At 26.0% G+C, this 14,519-nt stretch overlaps 3 protein-coding genes across 3 annotated transcripts; 1 reads left to right on the top strand and 2 right to left on the bottom strand.

Annotated features, from left to right (window-relative positions):
* Positions 1–875: 875 nt before the first annotated feature.
* LOC132922304 (SCAN domain-containing protein 3) lies at positions 876–6,812 on the bottom strand. Its single transcript, XM_060985756.1, has 9 exons — positions 6,484–6,812; positions 5,964–6,267; positions 4,753–5,854; positions 4,469–4,673; positions 4,019–4,086; positions 3,685–3,773; positions 3,311–3,482; positions 2,124–2,298; positions 876–1,399 (listed from the first exon to the last, which is right to left on the bottom strand). The coding sequence occupies exons 2-9, from the start codon at positions 6,131–6,133 to the stop codon at positions 1,278–1,280; spliced, it is 2,103 nt and encodes a 700-aa protein (XP_060841739.1). The 5' UTR covers positions 6,134–6,267; positions 6,484–6,812; the 3' UTR covers positions 876–1,277.
* Positions 6,813–6,878: 66 nt separating this feature from the next.
* On the top strand, positions 6,879–11,452 carry LOC132922305 (uncharacterized). The gene is made up of 10 exons (XM_060985757.1): positions 6,879–7,125; positions 7,183–7,462; positions 7,596–7,727; positions 8,002–8,143; positions 8,200–8,323; positions 9,719–9,919; positions 9,995–10,104; positions 10,174–10,383; positions 10,447–10,801; positions 10,874–11,452. Exons 2-10 carry the CDS (start codon positions 7,185–7,187, stop codon positions 11,107–11,109), a joined length of 1,788 nt encoding a protein of 595 aa, XP_060841740.1. The 5' UTR covers positions 6,879–7,125; positions 7,183–7,184; the 3' UTR covers positions 11,110–11,452.
* Positions 11,453–11,769: 317 nt separating this feature from the next.
* Positions 11,770–13,181, bottom strand: LOC132922306 (putative ATP synthase subunit f, mitochondrial). Its single transcript, XM_060985758.1, has 2 exons — positions 12,941–13,181; positions 11,770–12,171 (listed from the first exon to the last, which is right to left on the bottom strand). The coding sequence occupies exons 1-2, from the start codon at positions 13,052–13,054 to the stop codon at positions 11,962–11,964; spliced, it is 324 nt and encodes a 107-aa protein (XP_060841741.1). The 5' UTR covers positions 13,055–13,181; the 3' UTR covers positions 11,770–11,961.
* Between the last annotated feature and the right edge of the window lie 1,338 nt (positions 13,182–14,519).

Genomic DNA, 14,519 nt, shown 5'->3' with positions numbered 1-14,519 from the left:
GTTTAATAAGCATTTAAAAATAAATTTTGACAGCTTGTTAAAATCAAAAAACTTACAAACTACTTTGGTTAAAAATTCTTTTTATCTAAGATTTTAAAACTTTTTTTATTAGCCATTAGTAAAAACTATTACGGCTCGACAATTAATGTACATAAGCAAGATAAGACTACAGATTTTTTTAAGTTATTATTTATATAATGAAAAAAATTCACCGGAAAGTCAAATTAAGTTCTAAGTTCAAATCAAGACACCTTATCACTAGTAAAATAAGTTTAACTAACTATTTCTCCTGAAACGGTTTTTGATATATTGTTGTAATTAAAAAACATTATTAATAAAGTAAATTGTACATACCTATATTATGAATATAATGCTATTACCTATTTACACATCACACTGTTTTACGGTAATTCGCAGATATTGACTAAAAAAAAAAAATTAAACCAATCTATATTCCAAATTCCAAATCATTTTACTCTATTATTTTGAAAATAAAAGTGAATTTATCTATTATAGGGAATCTTAGAGGTTTTTATTGATATTTTAATAACAAAGCAAATAAAAATAATTTTTAAGATTGTGCATTTTTCGTGAATTTTATAATAATAATCATAATTTGCTTTAAACATAAAATATCAAAAAAAACTTCCAAGATGCTCCAGATTCTAAGGCCTAAATAACAATCTTACCTTTAAGCTAATTAATTTTAATTTAAAAATAATAAAGTAAAATAGATTATTATTAACAGTACATTATGTTTATAAAACAGACAACACATGCAGGCGTGGCATCCTTCATAATTTAAATTTCAACGCATATACATTTATGAGAGTGGTCTGAGTTGATAACTGTTATGATTGAAATAACTTTTGATGTCTTAGTCATTTATATATTTATTAATAACATAATTTATTTTAAAATGTAATTCTTAACTTCAATATAAACAAAATTCAAAATAAATTTAGATACTTAAATTAAACAAACTACACATAATGTACAAACTATTTTAGACAGTTTCTAAATTTATTATTTGGTTTATATGTTACAACCAGTTTAGTCGAATAAATATCAAAAATATATTTTGTCTTACATGAAGAATTTAAAATAAAATAAGTATAATATTTTGAAATATTTGTTAAATTCATTTAAATGTGAGTTATATACTTCATTGTTCTATGTTTGTTTTAAGTTATTTTAAAATGAGCTGTATTCCTATTTTGTTTAATTTAATAAATCTATATTTCATTAAATTGTGGGAGATACTATAACTAAAAAAATTAGTTGGTTCTCGAAGATTGGCTCTGAGAGTTGTCATTTTCTATTTTCAATCGTTTTTTTTCGCGTATATCTGCTAGTGTTTGCTCAATTGATCTTAAATCCTTTTTATTTTCACTTGGAACTGAAAATACATTTGTATTATAAACTGTTTTATGATTGTTACCAGTGGCGAAGCGTCATAGGAGACAATGAGACAATGTCTACCCACTAAAAAATTAGAACACAGGACAAATAATTTTGTTTTATAAAATATTTACAAATTTTAACGTCATTTATATTATAAAAATGATAAATTGTACAGTTATAGTCTTTAAGAATTATTAAAATAGATTAGATGCGCGCGATACAGCCGTGCGGGTCATTCCAAATATTAAATTATATCGAAGAGACGTTGCATAGCAACGTCACCCAATTATAGGGGCGTGAGTACAGGGGGGATTTTAATGTAAGTGGGGTTTACTATCTTCGCTATGAGACACATCTCGCTATTCAGAATTCCTCAATTATCGACATCGCCATCATCCCCTGTAAATCGCTATTACTGATAGCCGATAGGTATACCTACGTGTTTCTTAATATTGTTGTTTTTATATTGTAGTTTGTCCTCGTGGTTGATGATTTAATTTGTCATTTTGAACGATGGAATTATTAATTACTCATACGAAAAAAAATGTATTATTGAATAGGTAAAATAAAAAGGGAGGAATCCAAGCGTATTAGTGTCATTTTATTCAATGTCTCCCCAACTAAAAACTTAAGCTTCGCCACCGATTGTTACATTTTAAAACTAAAATACTTGTTAGGTTCAAAATCTAAAAATATAACATGAAATGTTTTAAATTTACCAAATCCATAAGATTTATTAGTTTCTGTTTTTCGTGCTGCTTGTTCAGCTGCTTCCAAACCAACAAGGTGTTGGAATTTTTCTTTGTAATTATATTTAGGCTTATCTTGGTTAGTTCGCTTTAGCATCATTCGTTTTTTTTCATCTAACATTTCTTCTATTTTAACTTGTTCCCTCTAAACATTTATAAAAATAAGTACATTAACTTATATTCATCTTCATTGATATCGAAACTATGATCTTGTAAAACTAAGTATGTTAAATAGTATGGAAATAATAAAAATGTCATAAAAACATTATGAAATTTATATATTATCAAAAATCTGAATTGTTGTAGGATACTCACATTAAACAATCAACTTAGTAGTAAACAAATTAAATTTTTAACTATTTTTAATAAAAAAAACCAGATGTTTAGTGAATGGTTTATACTTTACTATAGAAATAATAAAAATTCTTATTTAGTTGGTGTTCATTTCATATTTGTATTTATTATTTAATATAAAATGAACAACACATAAAAATATTTAAAAATAAAAGTTTTGTAACCTATTAAATTTTAAAAGTTATAACTTATAAATATATAAAAATTTTATTTTTTATTTTATTGATTTAAATTGCTTATTTATTAATATTTTTATTCTATACAAACTCCTAAAAAGTAAATATCAAACTTAATTATATACCTAATATTATTACATAAAATTTCTAGAAAATCTAAGTTATACTTGAAAATAATTTTTGTTTTTGTTATGTTCAATTTATGATCTATATCCAAGGAGTACAATTATTACTCAATCTATTAAGGGAGGCACAATTATTATTGTATTAAGGGTAAAATACATATGCGCATCAATAGTAGTATATTCTGTTAACTGAAATAATAAGAAATACATAATATTTTAATGATAAGCGCTTAAATAATATGAACATTAAGTCATCCATTAATGGCTTGTTTTTTTTTTAATAGTTGAGAACCAAGTTAAATTGAAGGGGGATAGTCAAGAAGGTTATAAGTCACAATTTTTTAGCTGGGCTAGTTTCCAGGAATGGATAGGACTATGTGATTTTGTATTTTAAGGTTATTGTTGGAGATAAGATGGTTATGGCATATTGATAACTTAATAATATTAATAAAAATAAGCATAAATTATTGAATATTTTTAACTATATAAATATAACACAAACTTGTTCCGACAATCTTTTAGCAATATCATCATTCCATTCTTGACCATTTCGGAGTGCGTTTAATTCATCCTCAGAAGGTGGAAAGTCTTTCTTGAATATCATAATATATCGATCAACTTCTTCTTCTCCAAAAGAATAAGCTAACATTCCAGCATCCTCAGCAATTTCATGTCTAAATTAACAACATATTATATTCATACAGTTCCTAATTGTTAATAAATAATGGTTAGATATGATGCTTTTGTTGAGCATCCAAAAACATAACATAAAAATTCCATCCAACTAGTTCCCTCAGAAAAATCACTAATACTCAATGGTATTTTAAAGTAGAAGTAAAAAATAATAATAATGATTAAGATACTTTATATACTCACACAATATTGCGTAGTACTTTATTCAAAGTAGGGAATTTCAAACGGGTTTGATGATCATCTTGAACAAATGATGTCACTTTTTTCTCGGTCTAAAATAAAATACCCTTTACTTTAATGTACTTTGAAAAAAAAAAGTTAAAATTTGTTTTTATAATTTGCAAAAAAAAACATTGAATAAGAAATTTTTTTCAAAATGTTAAATATCTAAACAACAAATATTATTTAAAAAACATTCTTTCGATTAATTTTAATTTATAAATTATATTAACACTAAACAACTTAAAAAGCATACAATATCTTATAAAAATGTATAGTTAATTAATAATCATTTTACTTCGTTACGGAACTGTATCATTCTTGCTTTTTCTTTATTCTGTTGTTTGATATACATTTCTTGGGCTTCTAAAAAAAAAAAAAAAATTAGTAAGAGATAAAATCTATGTTATGTTATGTTACTGGCAAAGTGAATAAATTACATATTACACATGATGCTTAAAACCTGACAGTTTTAGGAAAAGTAAAATATCACTTTAAATTTAATATTTTAAGCTTTTATATAATATTATTTATTATTTATTTATGGTTTAATTTTATTAATTTAATCTTAAACAAGTACCTATGAATTTTAATCGTTATTAACTATGAACGTGTTGGTACAATAATTTATGAATTTTTTATCTGTAGTATCAATATCATCATTTATAATACAAATAATCAATGAAATGTAGATACATTCATAAAAATTTATAAATTACACAATATTTTGTTTTTTATTCAAACACACTTTTTATTTTGTCATTTCCATTTGTATGTGCTTGTACTGAACTTATTGATTGTTCATTTAATAAAGTTCCTAATGCCACTTCCTTTTCCAGCTTTTCATTAATATTTATAAGGATTTTTTGACATACACTAACTACACTCTTGGCATAAGGCTGCTTTAAAATTCCATTTTGTGTTCCAGCCTTATAATAGCCATCAGTTGTTAACTGAAAAAAAAATTATAAAACTATAGTTGTTTCAATAATTAAATCATCATATGTTTGTAATGAATTTTTGAAATACCACCTCTATAACTGGAAATATATTTCTGGAATCCGCATGCTCTTTGTTATTTTCCAAAACTGGATGTCGAACTGCTCCAATTTCAACTGGAAAAAAGTTTTTATCTGAATTTTTTTTCATTTCCTTTGCGTGGCTTTTGAAATTTTCTTTTGCTATTTTACTAGAATCATTTGAATTTTCATTATTTAACTGAATAACAGATATCATTTCTTCATTTCCAGCGTTAGAATTTGATATGTTTTGTTTTGTATTTATATCTTCACTGTTTTCCATAAATTCTCTTAAGTCTTCCTCACTATCTATATTTAGTGCAACATTACCAGAGATTTTTTCACTTAATCCTACTTTAAATTTGGTACCAAATAATGCTTCATGAGGTGTCATTTTTAAACCTGAATTATAAGTTCGATTTTTCGTTAACTGTATAAAACGAAGACATTCACTCCAATGAGAGCTTTTTTGATCTTGCATCCAAGTAATTAACATACTCTTAACATCTTGTTTTACTTGCTCTTCATTTTCTTGGGAATGATTAGGTTTTCCATGAACAATTTTTAATTCTGGCCAGAGGTTACGAAGACAATTAACTATATCATTAGAAAAATCACGACCATGAACAGACTGAATAATACAAGGGGCTCCTAACAAAGTAAATATATCAATAAGGTTGTAAGCTACTTCTTCAATTAGTTTATGCTTTAAGGGTCTTAACACTACAAATTTTGTAAGGTAGTCTTGATAAATCATTATATACTTAAATTTTTCATTAGAAAACATTTGAAATTCAATTAAATCAACCTGGCATCTGGAATTGAATTCAGAACAAATAATTGGTTTGACCACTGTAGCTTTTTTAATACTTTTTTGTTTTTCCTGACATGTTTCACACATTTGTAAAAATGTACAAATATCACTACGACTTATATTTTTATATTTTTTACTTAATTCCTTTATCATCCGGTCACGTCCACCGTGCCCAATCAAAACGTGAGTTGATTTCAATAAGTCGTACAGTTTTCCATCAGACACATAATATAGCACAACACTTTTGTCTTTCATAGGAACTATTAATTTATGTTTGTCTTGAACTAGTATTACATCAAACCTAAAATCAAATTTAATTTTAATATCATAATAGACAAAAAAAATGTAATTTTTTTTTTTACTTTTAAGTACTCATCACATAATGTGCAGTTGGATAAAAAAATATTTACCTTTTTAATAGCTGAAAATCTCTTGGCTCCTTTTTCTTAACTCCACGTTTTAATTCTAGTATTTGTCTGATTATATTATTATATTGCTCATCAGTTAAACATGAAGCGTTTTTAGCTAATTTTTCTCGGTTTTTTTTTAACTCACTATTAAACTTTGATTTTGCATCCATTGTGTAATATATTATTGTATAAATAATAGATGTGCACTGAGTACAGAATGTTATTATCGATAAGCCAGCAATGGTATCGTACAGTTTTTATGTCTAGTCATAGTAATTTAGACATTACAAACTTTATTAAGTACCTAGCAAACATTTCATACAAGTTTATTAACTCTGCCATACGTCAAAAATCATTACACATAATGATTAGACAACACTGATATTAAGTACATTCCTAGATATTTAGTAGACATTTTACATGATGACAAGTCACAAAACGCACATTGCGGGATTATTCACTTTGCCGAATAACACGAACATCGTAAAATAAATATAATAAACACCCAATTAAGGCTTACTTTTTTGCCTTAGTTTTTCTTTAGTATCCACAGTTGGTGGTTTTTCCATTGATTTCATGATCGACCCAAGTAAATCCATGATGATGAAATTTGATGGACAGAGTAAATAAAAGTAAGCAAGTACTCAAATTATAATCCAACAACGATTGATTGACGAAAAATGAATACAGGTATCGCAAATTCGCACTATTGCTGTTCCTAGCAAAGACGAGACGATCAATAACTCTTTACCTACAACTTGACGGCGATCGACGTTCAAAACTTCAGTCTCAAAACAGTCAAATCTCAATTGTCATTTCTCAATGGAAAAATAAAAACCACAAAATATCAAATAATAATAATGACCATTGTTATCTGTAGTTATATTCATGATAAAATTGTATCATGGTAATGAACAAGAATACAAGATACTATCTTGAAGATAGAAGATAATAATAAGGACTTATCAGTTATCGCACAACCCCCAGAAAATGATGTTATTCATGTTGTTATTCTACGGTGTGATAAATGATAATATTATTAGAATATAAATACATAATCAAATCTAATATTATTTTGTCACGAATTTAAATTTTCAACTCCCAAATTGAATTTATTCAAATTTTTTTCAAAAAACGTTTAATTTGGTAATTTATCACCACAGTAAGTACGGACGTACAGTCAGTTTTGAATTACTAATGTACAAGAATTATGTTTTAGAAATGGATTTACAAAATGTGGAGAATTATCCAGTGTACATACTAAATGTGATTCCGGAGCTTACCGAAGAAAACAATGTACAACTACCACAGCAAATGACTTCCGGAGAACTGATATCTTATAACTTCTATGTTCCGAATGCAGACCATCAAGGTCCGATACTGAATGCAGAGTGTGTTCCATCGATAGTTTCTCATACAAATACAACAAAGTCAATCAAAAAATTATCTTTTGACAAAACTATTCACCATTCGGCAGTAAAGAACAATCAATCTATTGAGTTAGTAATAAACGTTATCCTTCTAACATTTTATTTTTAAGTATACAAATTATGGCAATGACAAAATATTGATGTAATATGTATATGAAATATGTATTTTGATTATATATTGATTTTTATTGAATTGTCTTAGGCCACAAATTGAAACATACTCAGAAAAATCTGTTAATGATTTATCACTGTTACTAAAAGATGAAGATATGCATAATGGTAATAATAAATTAATAAAATATGACCCGGCAACTGATACGAATGTAATTATTCAGTAAGTAGATTAAATTTAAAATTTATACTTATATACTTTTATTAATTGTTAAGCTTTTCCCTATAATTTTTACTTATTAATTATTAATAAAATAAAATTAAATGATATATTTTTATGTTTTAACTTAGTTATTTCTTCACTTCTAATGGTATTTAACTTTTAATTTAATTTTAAGAAAAATAAACAAAATTCATAAATAGATGTTTTAAATTTTTTGAATAATTAATATTATAAAAAATAAGCATATTAATAAAATTAATTAATTTTTATTTAGTTTGGTTAGGCCAACTGATTTAGAAGAAAATTGTGATGAAATAAAGGTGCCAAAACGAGGACGACCAAGAAAAATTGTTAGCGATTTAAGTAAAAATGAAACAAAACTAGGTGAATCTTCAAAACAGATCAAACCAGAAGATGTAATTCAATACACTTTAATATTTGCTTATTTCTTTACACTATCATATTTTTATAGATTATAGAGTACCCATTAACATCTACAAAGTCTGGTCGCTTGTGTAAACCTCCAAAACACTTTTTAAATGGTGAAAGCACAATGGAAACCAAAAAGAACTCGTTTTTAATAGTTGACAATAATGGTAATGTTTGTTTTCTATGTATAGATTACAATTAAAGTTTAAAAGAATGTATCATTCTTTAAAATTAAGTCATAGGTTTTAATCTATACTGCAGGGAATAGGGATAGAGAATCTTTTTTGTGCATGTCTTAACATTTTGTTATCAGTTACATGTCAGGTGTAATAATATTTTCATAAAAATGAAATGATGGTGATTAATGAGAAGGTTGTGTGAGATTTGTTAAAAAATGTAAAACTTAAAGTTATCAAAAATATTTTCATATTACCTTATTTTTATTTACGACTGAACTTTCCTAACTTAGCACCACTAGCTTTATCTATTAATGTATAGTTCAGTTTTGATAAGATCAAAACAAATTTATGTTGACGCAAATATTAAATATAATGGAGCTAGATAATTCGAATCAGTCCGGGGCAAAGATAAAAATTTGACTTATAGAGGTTCGAGTTATCAAGGTTTCACTGTACATATGAAATGAATCACTTAACTTTCAAATATATCTGGAAATAAGTTTCAAAATTTCATTACAAGCTTTTACTAATTATATTTCTTGTTAAATATAAGATTTAACAATGAAATGAAAATATTTTCATGTGGATCAAATCACTATAATTATATATTCCAATCCATTTTGTTTATTTGAATTACAATTTACCTGTTGGTTGGCTGATGATAAATTTTATAATTATTATTTATTAGTTACTACATTTTGGTAATATTGTACAGTCGACTCAATAATTTGAAGTTGACAGGACTGTTGAAAAACTTCGAATTACCGAGAGTTCGAAATAAAGAGAGGGCAAAAAAAAATTTGAATTATAGTTAAGAAAAATATTTTGTTTTTTATTATTGTACATATTAATAATTTCAGTAAATTAATTAGGTGGTACATATTAGAGTTATTTATTGTTTTTAAATTTTAAATTAAACTATATAATGATTATACTATGTAAATTTAATTATCATTATAAAAGATTATTATTTTTTGAAAAAATCTGTAATGGTTTTCTGCTTCATTGAATTTAGTTGCATTTTTGAATATATACTTTGAATTTCCGAGCGTTGAACTTTTGGTACTTCGAATTGTCAAATGTTAGTGGCCAATTTTCCCAAAATTTAATTTCGAATTACTGAGTGTACTTAAATGCATTATTTTTGTTCGAATTACCGCGTGATTTTCAAGGGACTGAGTATTTACTTTGAATTATCGAGAGTCAACTGTATATAATAACTACTTTCCGATTTATTCTGTTTTTTCAAATGCAATTTAATTTATTTTCATAAAATAAACTAGTATATTACTATACTTAATATTACAAACAATATATACAATGTTACATGTAATTTTTATGTGTATAAAATATTGAAGTTTAAACTTTAATATATTTTTCCAGATATCATTAGTAGAAAAAAAGTAAAATACAATGTTAAATCAGATTTTATTTGTGGAGGATGTGGTAAAACTTATTTAGGCCAGAAACGAATGCAAGAACATTTTGAAAGATTTCCTACTCACAAGATAAACACAGCCGAAAAACAAGTGGATTCAGAGTTACAAGATATTTTTGAAAACCTCAACGAAACACCAATAAATAGTAATCTATCTTTGATATTTTGTAGACAGTAATGATATTTTATAAAAATCAAATAATGTTTTATTAATATTCTAGGTAATATAATTAATAGTAAAAAAGAAACTCAAACTCAAACAGAAGTCTTAAAAAATCGAAACTGTGCTTATATCAAGACCAAAAAAAATTTGCAATTTCATATGAAACAAGTACAACCATATCATAAAATTAAATTCTGTAATTTAGTTAAATACATTTGTATTTGTGTATTTTATTAGATAATGAAACATCTGAAAAAAACCAACCTTATAAAATCATTGTCTGGAACAATATCTGTTTGGGATTTATTATCCAGTACACTCGAAAGTGATGGTCTACTAGCATTTTCAAAAGAGTTAAATACACTAATCATGAATTTGAGAAGTTTATCGAAATCTTTTAAATTTGTTTCAAATTGTGAATCTAATTCTATTGATAACAGTAAAATGGTAAAATTTACAAAATATTTTACCCTATAGATATACATTTATTAAAAAAATTTTATGTTTTAGTTCATAGATGATTCATTAGGACATTTGTTTGGCTTACCAAAAGGCTCTTATTGTTTAAAAGATATTCATAACGATTATGAAATGCAGCAAGAATCTAATGTTTGGGCTATGGACTCCGCAAAATCTATTGAACCTGAAGTTTCTGTACCACAAAATTTAAATTGCCACTCTAGCCCTATTCATTTAAATCTTTTTGATAGTCAATCATCTAAGGTAGATTTCTTACTTAGCTCTAGTATGGAAGAATCAATATTATGTGATGAAAATCAAGCAGTTTTGGAAAGTGTAGATGGTCTTGTATCTGAAAGGTTACGCACAATGTCTGATCATTTACACTCAAGTGTACCTATAATTGGTAGGTTACGATTTGCTATTATATGTATATATATATTTACACTACTAATGTAAAAAAAAAATATTTTTTCAGATTATCCTATTGCATCCACATCATCTGCTCCTAACGTTTCTCAACCAGATTCCTTTATGAGTCACGGGGTGTATGAGGTTTTCACTAATGATTTGAACCTAGTTCCTACTTCTACTGAAGAGTTCATTAAAAGCTTAGAACAGTTTGAACCCTTAAACAACACTGATAACACACTAAGTACAGAAACGAGAATGTTAGACTTTGAAGATCTTCAACACACATTTCACACTTCTTAAAGTGACGAAATATTATTTATTTTTCTAATCTTCAATTAGTCAATTGCTAAGATCAAATTTAATATTAATTGTAGTTTTTTTTATAAAATTATGCATTTTGTTAATCAATAGTTATAATTGTTAAATAATTCTATGGCTGAGTAAAAATACTGGTTGACCATTCGGTAACAATTTAGAGTAAATATACAGTTCATTGCATTTTGCATATGTTGTCATGTTGATATATTTGTATAGTTAAAAAATAACATCAAATGTTTAAAAAGATACTTTATGTACTTTATGTTTTAAAAAATGTTACCTACCAAAAATTATTATTTTAATAACATATTTTTTTATTTTTTTATTAATGAAGCCGTTTTTTGATTATTTTCATATTCCTACTTTAAATTAGTTCATTTACCAGAGCACAAGCATGATATTTTTTGAAGTTAAGAAAAGGTTTAAGTTGTTTTCATTATAATAGTTTCATCTAAAATATAATATTATACAAATATTATATAGACTATATGTCTATATGGTGCTAAAATAAAAAATATACTCAGTACAGTGAGAGAACACAACATAACATATCTTTAAAATAAATATAGTTATTCTTCTTGAAAGCACTACTAATTGGCTTAATGTGAAATAATGACTACAATAATCAGACACATGTAATAATTAATATTAACTTTTCTTTAAGTATAATTTTTTTAATGTCTATAAATATTACAAATTGATACTAACTTTAAAAAAAAGACATTTTGTTGTTTTGAAATTCAAATACATGTATTTTATTTTATTGTATGAGTGTTTTAAACCATCATGTTTATCAGACTAATAATATAAATTCTGCTGCTTAATATTTAACTATTAGTGGTGTTTGTAGTTGCGATGATGAACAAATTTGCCATAGTTAATAGCATAGAAGAATATCATGGAACCAGCAAGAATATGAATCAATGGAGCAACTGTTGTACGTTTTGGTTGTACATATTTGTGTGACCATCTCCAATAAGCCCGGGAAAATAATCCAGCAATTGCTTTTGGTGATTTGTTACGACGTCCAATCCATTCAGTAACCTAAAAATATTGAATACAAATTATATCTAATTATTATTAAATATTTTATTTGGTAGTTAAAATGTATTTTAGGTAGCTGGCATTTAAATTATAACCTATGAGGTAAATCAAAACAATTGTTTTATGTTAATTACAATTAATTCAAAATATACAAATAGAGATCAGGAACAATAATTTATACGTAGTATGTTGTAAATAAAATTAAATACAATTTAAAATAAAATTTCTTAAATAAATATTAATTAATAAACAATAAACGTTAGTATTTTCTACATATCAAAGGTCCATGTATGGAAGTTATAAATAAATATAAATTATAATGAAGGACAAAGGGTGTGTTTCTTTGGTTTTATTAATTTTAGATTTTCAAGTATACTAACAAAAGATATAGGTTTAGACTCGAGAATATAGATTAATGATACAATCCAGATATTGGATAATAATTAAGATAATGTGTAATTAATTTTAATATCGTTAGTACTCCTCGGAGGTCAGCTAGTAGTTACTACAGCGTCGTTTCCATTAAAACGCACTACTCAGGGGACCCAACACTATTATCAAATGTTGATCAGAAAATAGTTTTATGTCATTAGCTATTCGAATCAAAGGATATAGGATATTGCCATTGATTACTGTATACTATCACAGTAGTTTTAGGTACAAATCTAAAATAAAATAAATCTAAACGAATCGATGTGTCAGATGCGAACATGGAACATGTTCGTTTGTTAGTAAGTAAGGTTAAATTATTGAGTAAAAAAATAGTTACCTCTCCAAGTTTCAATTGAGAAAACGGTGTGTCGGGTGTGCCGTAATAACGAGCCGGATCGTACGGTCCGTGCACTTTGGGATTGTATTCTACGGGATAGTCGCCGATAGCCATCTTGAACAATGATGTAAAACGGACTGGATGAACCAGAAAAACGGCGATGTCGATTATTTTACAGTTCCCACGAAAGAAAATCTTACAGTCGTCCACCTGATGAAGGTTAAACAGTCAACTTGCAAGTTATTATTATTATTCCACGAGTTTTTATCACTTATCAGCACCACCCAAACAGCTGACCTAGAACAGTGTGACCAGATTTCGGTACCCGTACATTCAAAGAAAGAGAATCTATATTCTGCTTTCACGCGGGAGTATAATATTCTTTATTATAAATTTACATAAACAAAACATTTTTTCCTGTGGAGTTTCAAGTTGAATTTCAACAATTCAACAACTCAAATTCAATAATAGCGTCTATCGATATACCTATCTATCTATTTATTAATTAATAATTGATATTTCTTGTATAGGAAAAGCGAAAAATAGATAATTGGTTCCCCTTTCCTAAAATGGCTTCATAAAATATTTTTGAAAAAGCTATTCTACTATTTGTGTTTGATTAATTTATATTTTTTATAAAGAATTATGAAGATTAAACTGCAATATTTTATACATTACTGTAATTTTATTAAAATACTAAGATACAATTTTTGTTTTGTTTAGATTAATATACTTTGCAAATACTTACTAACAATTTTAACGTCTAACTAAAAATTAAATTTTAATTATTTAAGAACTTAAAAAAATATTTATGATACTGTATTTCAATATGTATGAACTAAATTTTAATTTTTTTTCATTTTATGTAACTTTATGCTAAGGATAATGAGTTCATATTTCCATAATAATGGGTTTGTATATAAGGTACAGGGACTATGTTAAATACAAAATTTTGTAATAATTAAATTAATCTATCAGATTTTATAATTTGTTAAAATGGCCAAGTCTAATAAATACCAGATGGAAAATTACTTTGTAAAGCAATTACATTTACATCCATAATATAAACACTGATAACTAATAATATTCGTTCGAATTTTGAATTAGATGTTTCATTTAAATATATCTAAATGATGTTTAATAAAATTATCTAATAATTATTAATATATTTACAGCAAAAAAAGTATTTGAAAACCAGACGTTTATATCGCAACAGAACTTATATTAGACTACTATTATTGGCACCCACGAAAAAGTTATAATTTATCAAGGAGACAGGGCATAATAAAATCAAACGCCAAACAGGGCATTAAAAAAATGTTTATTCTTTGCAAACTACAAAATAAAGTCAAAACGTAAACTAAAATAAAAATCTGTACTCAAGTCAAAATTCAATGGAATTGATAAGTAGTAGTTTATTTGGTATTGGTTTGTTATAGCCCCGTCACGGCGAGTGAAAACTTTAGAGCCCAGCCACTCAGGTTTGTTATAGCCCCGCCGGCCGCCATCCATATAACAATAAATACATCGTATAAATATAAAATAATGAGTTTATTTATTAATAATAATCTAATAATTC

Source organism: Rhopalosiphum padi, chromosome 2 (assembly GCF_020882245.1).
Source record: "Rhopalosiphum padi isolate XX-2018 chromosome 2, ASM2088224v1, whole genome shotgun sequence".
Classification (NCBI taxonomy): domain Eukaryota; kingdom Metazoa; phylum Arthropoda; class Insecta; order Hemiptera; family Aphididae; genus Rhopalosiphum; species Rhopalosiphum padi.
The sequence above is the reverse complement of the archived record's forward strand: the minus strand, read 5'-3'. Positions and strand labels throughout refer to the sequence as shown.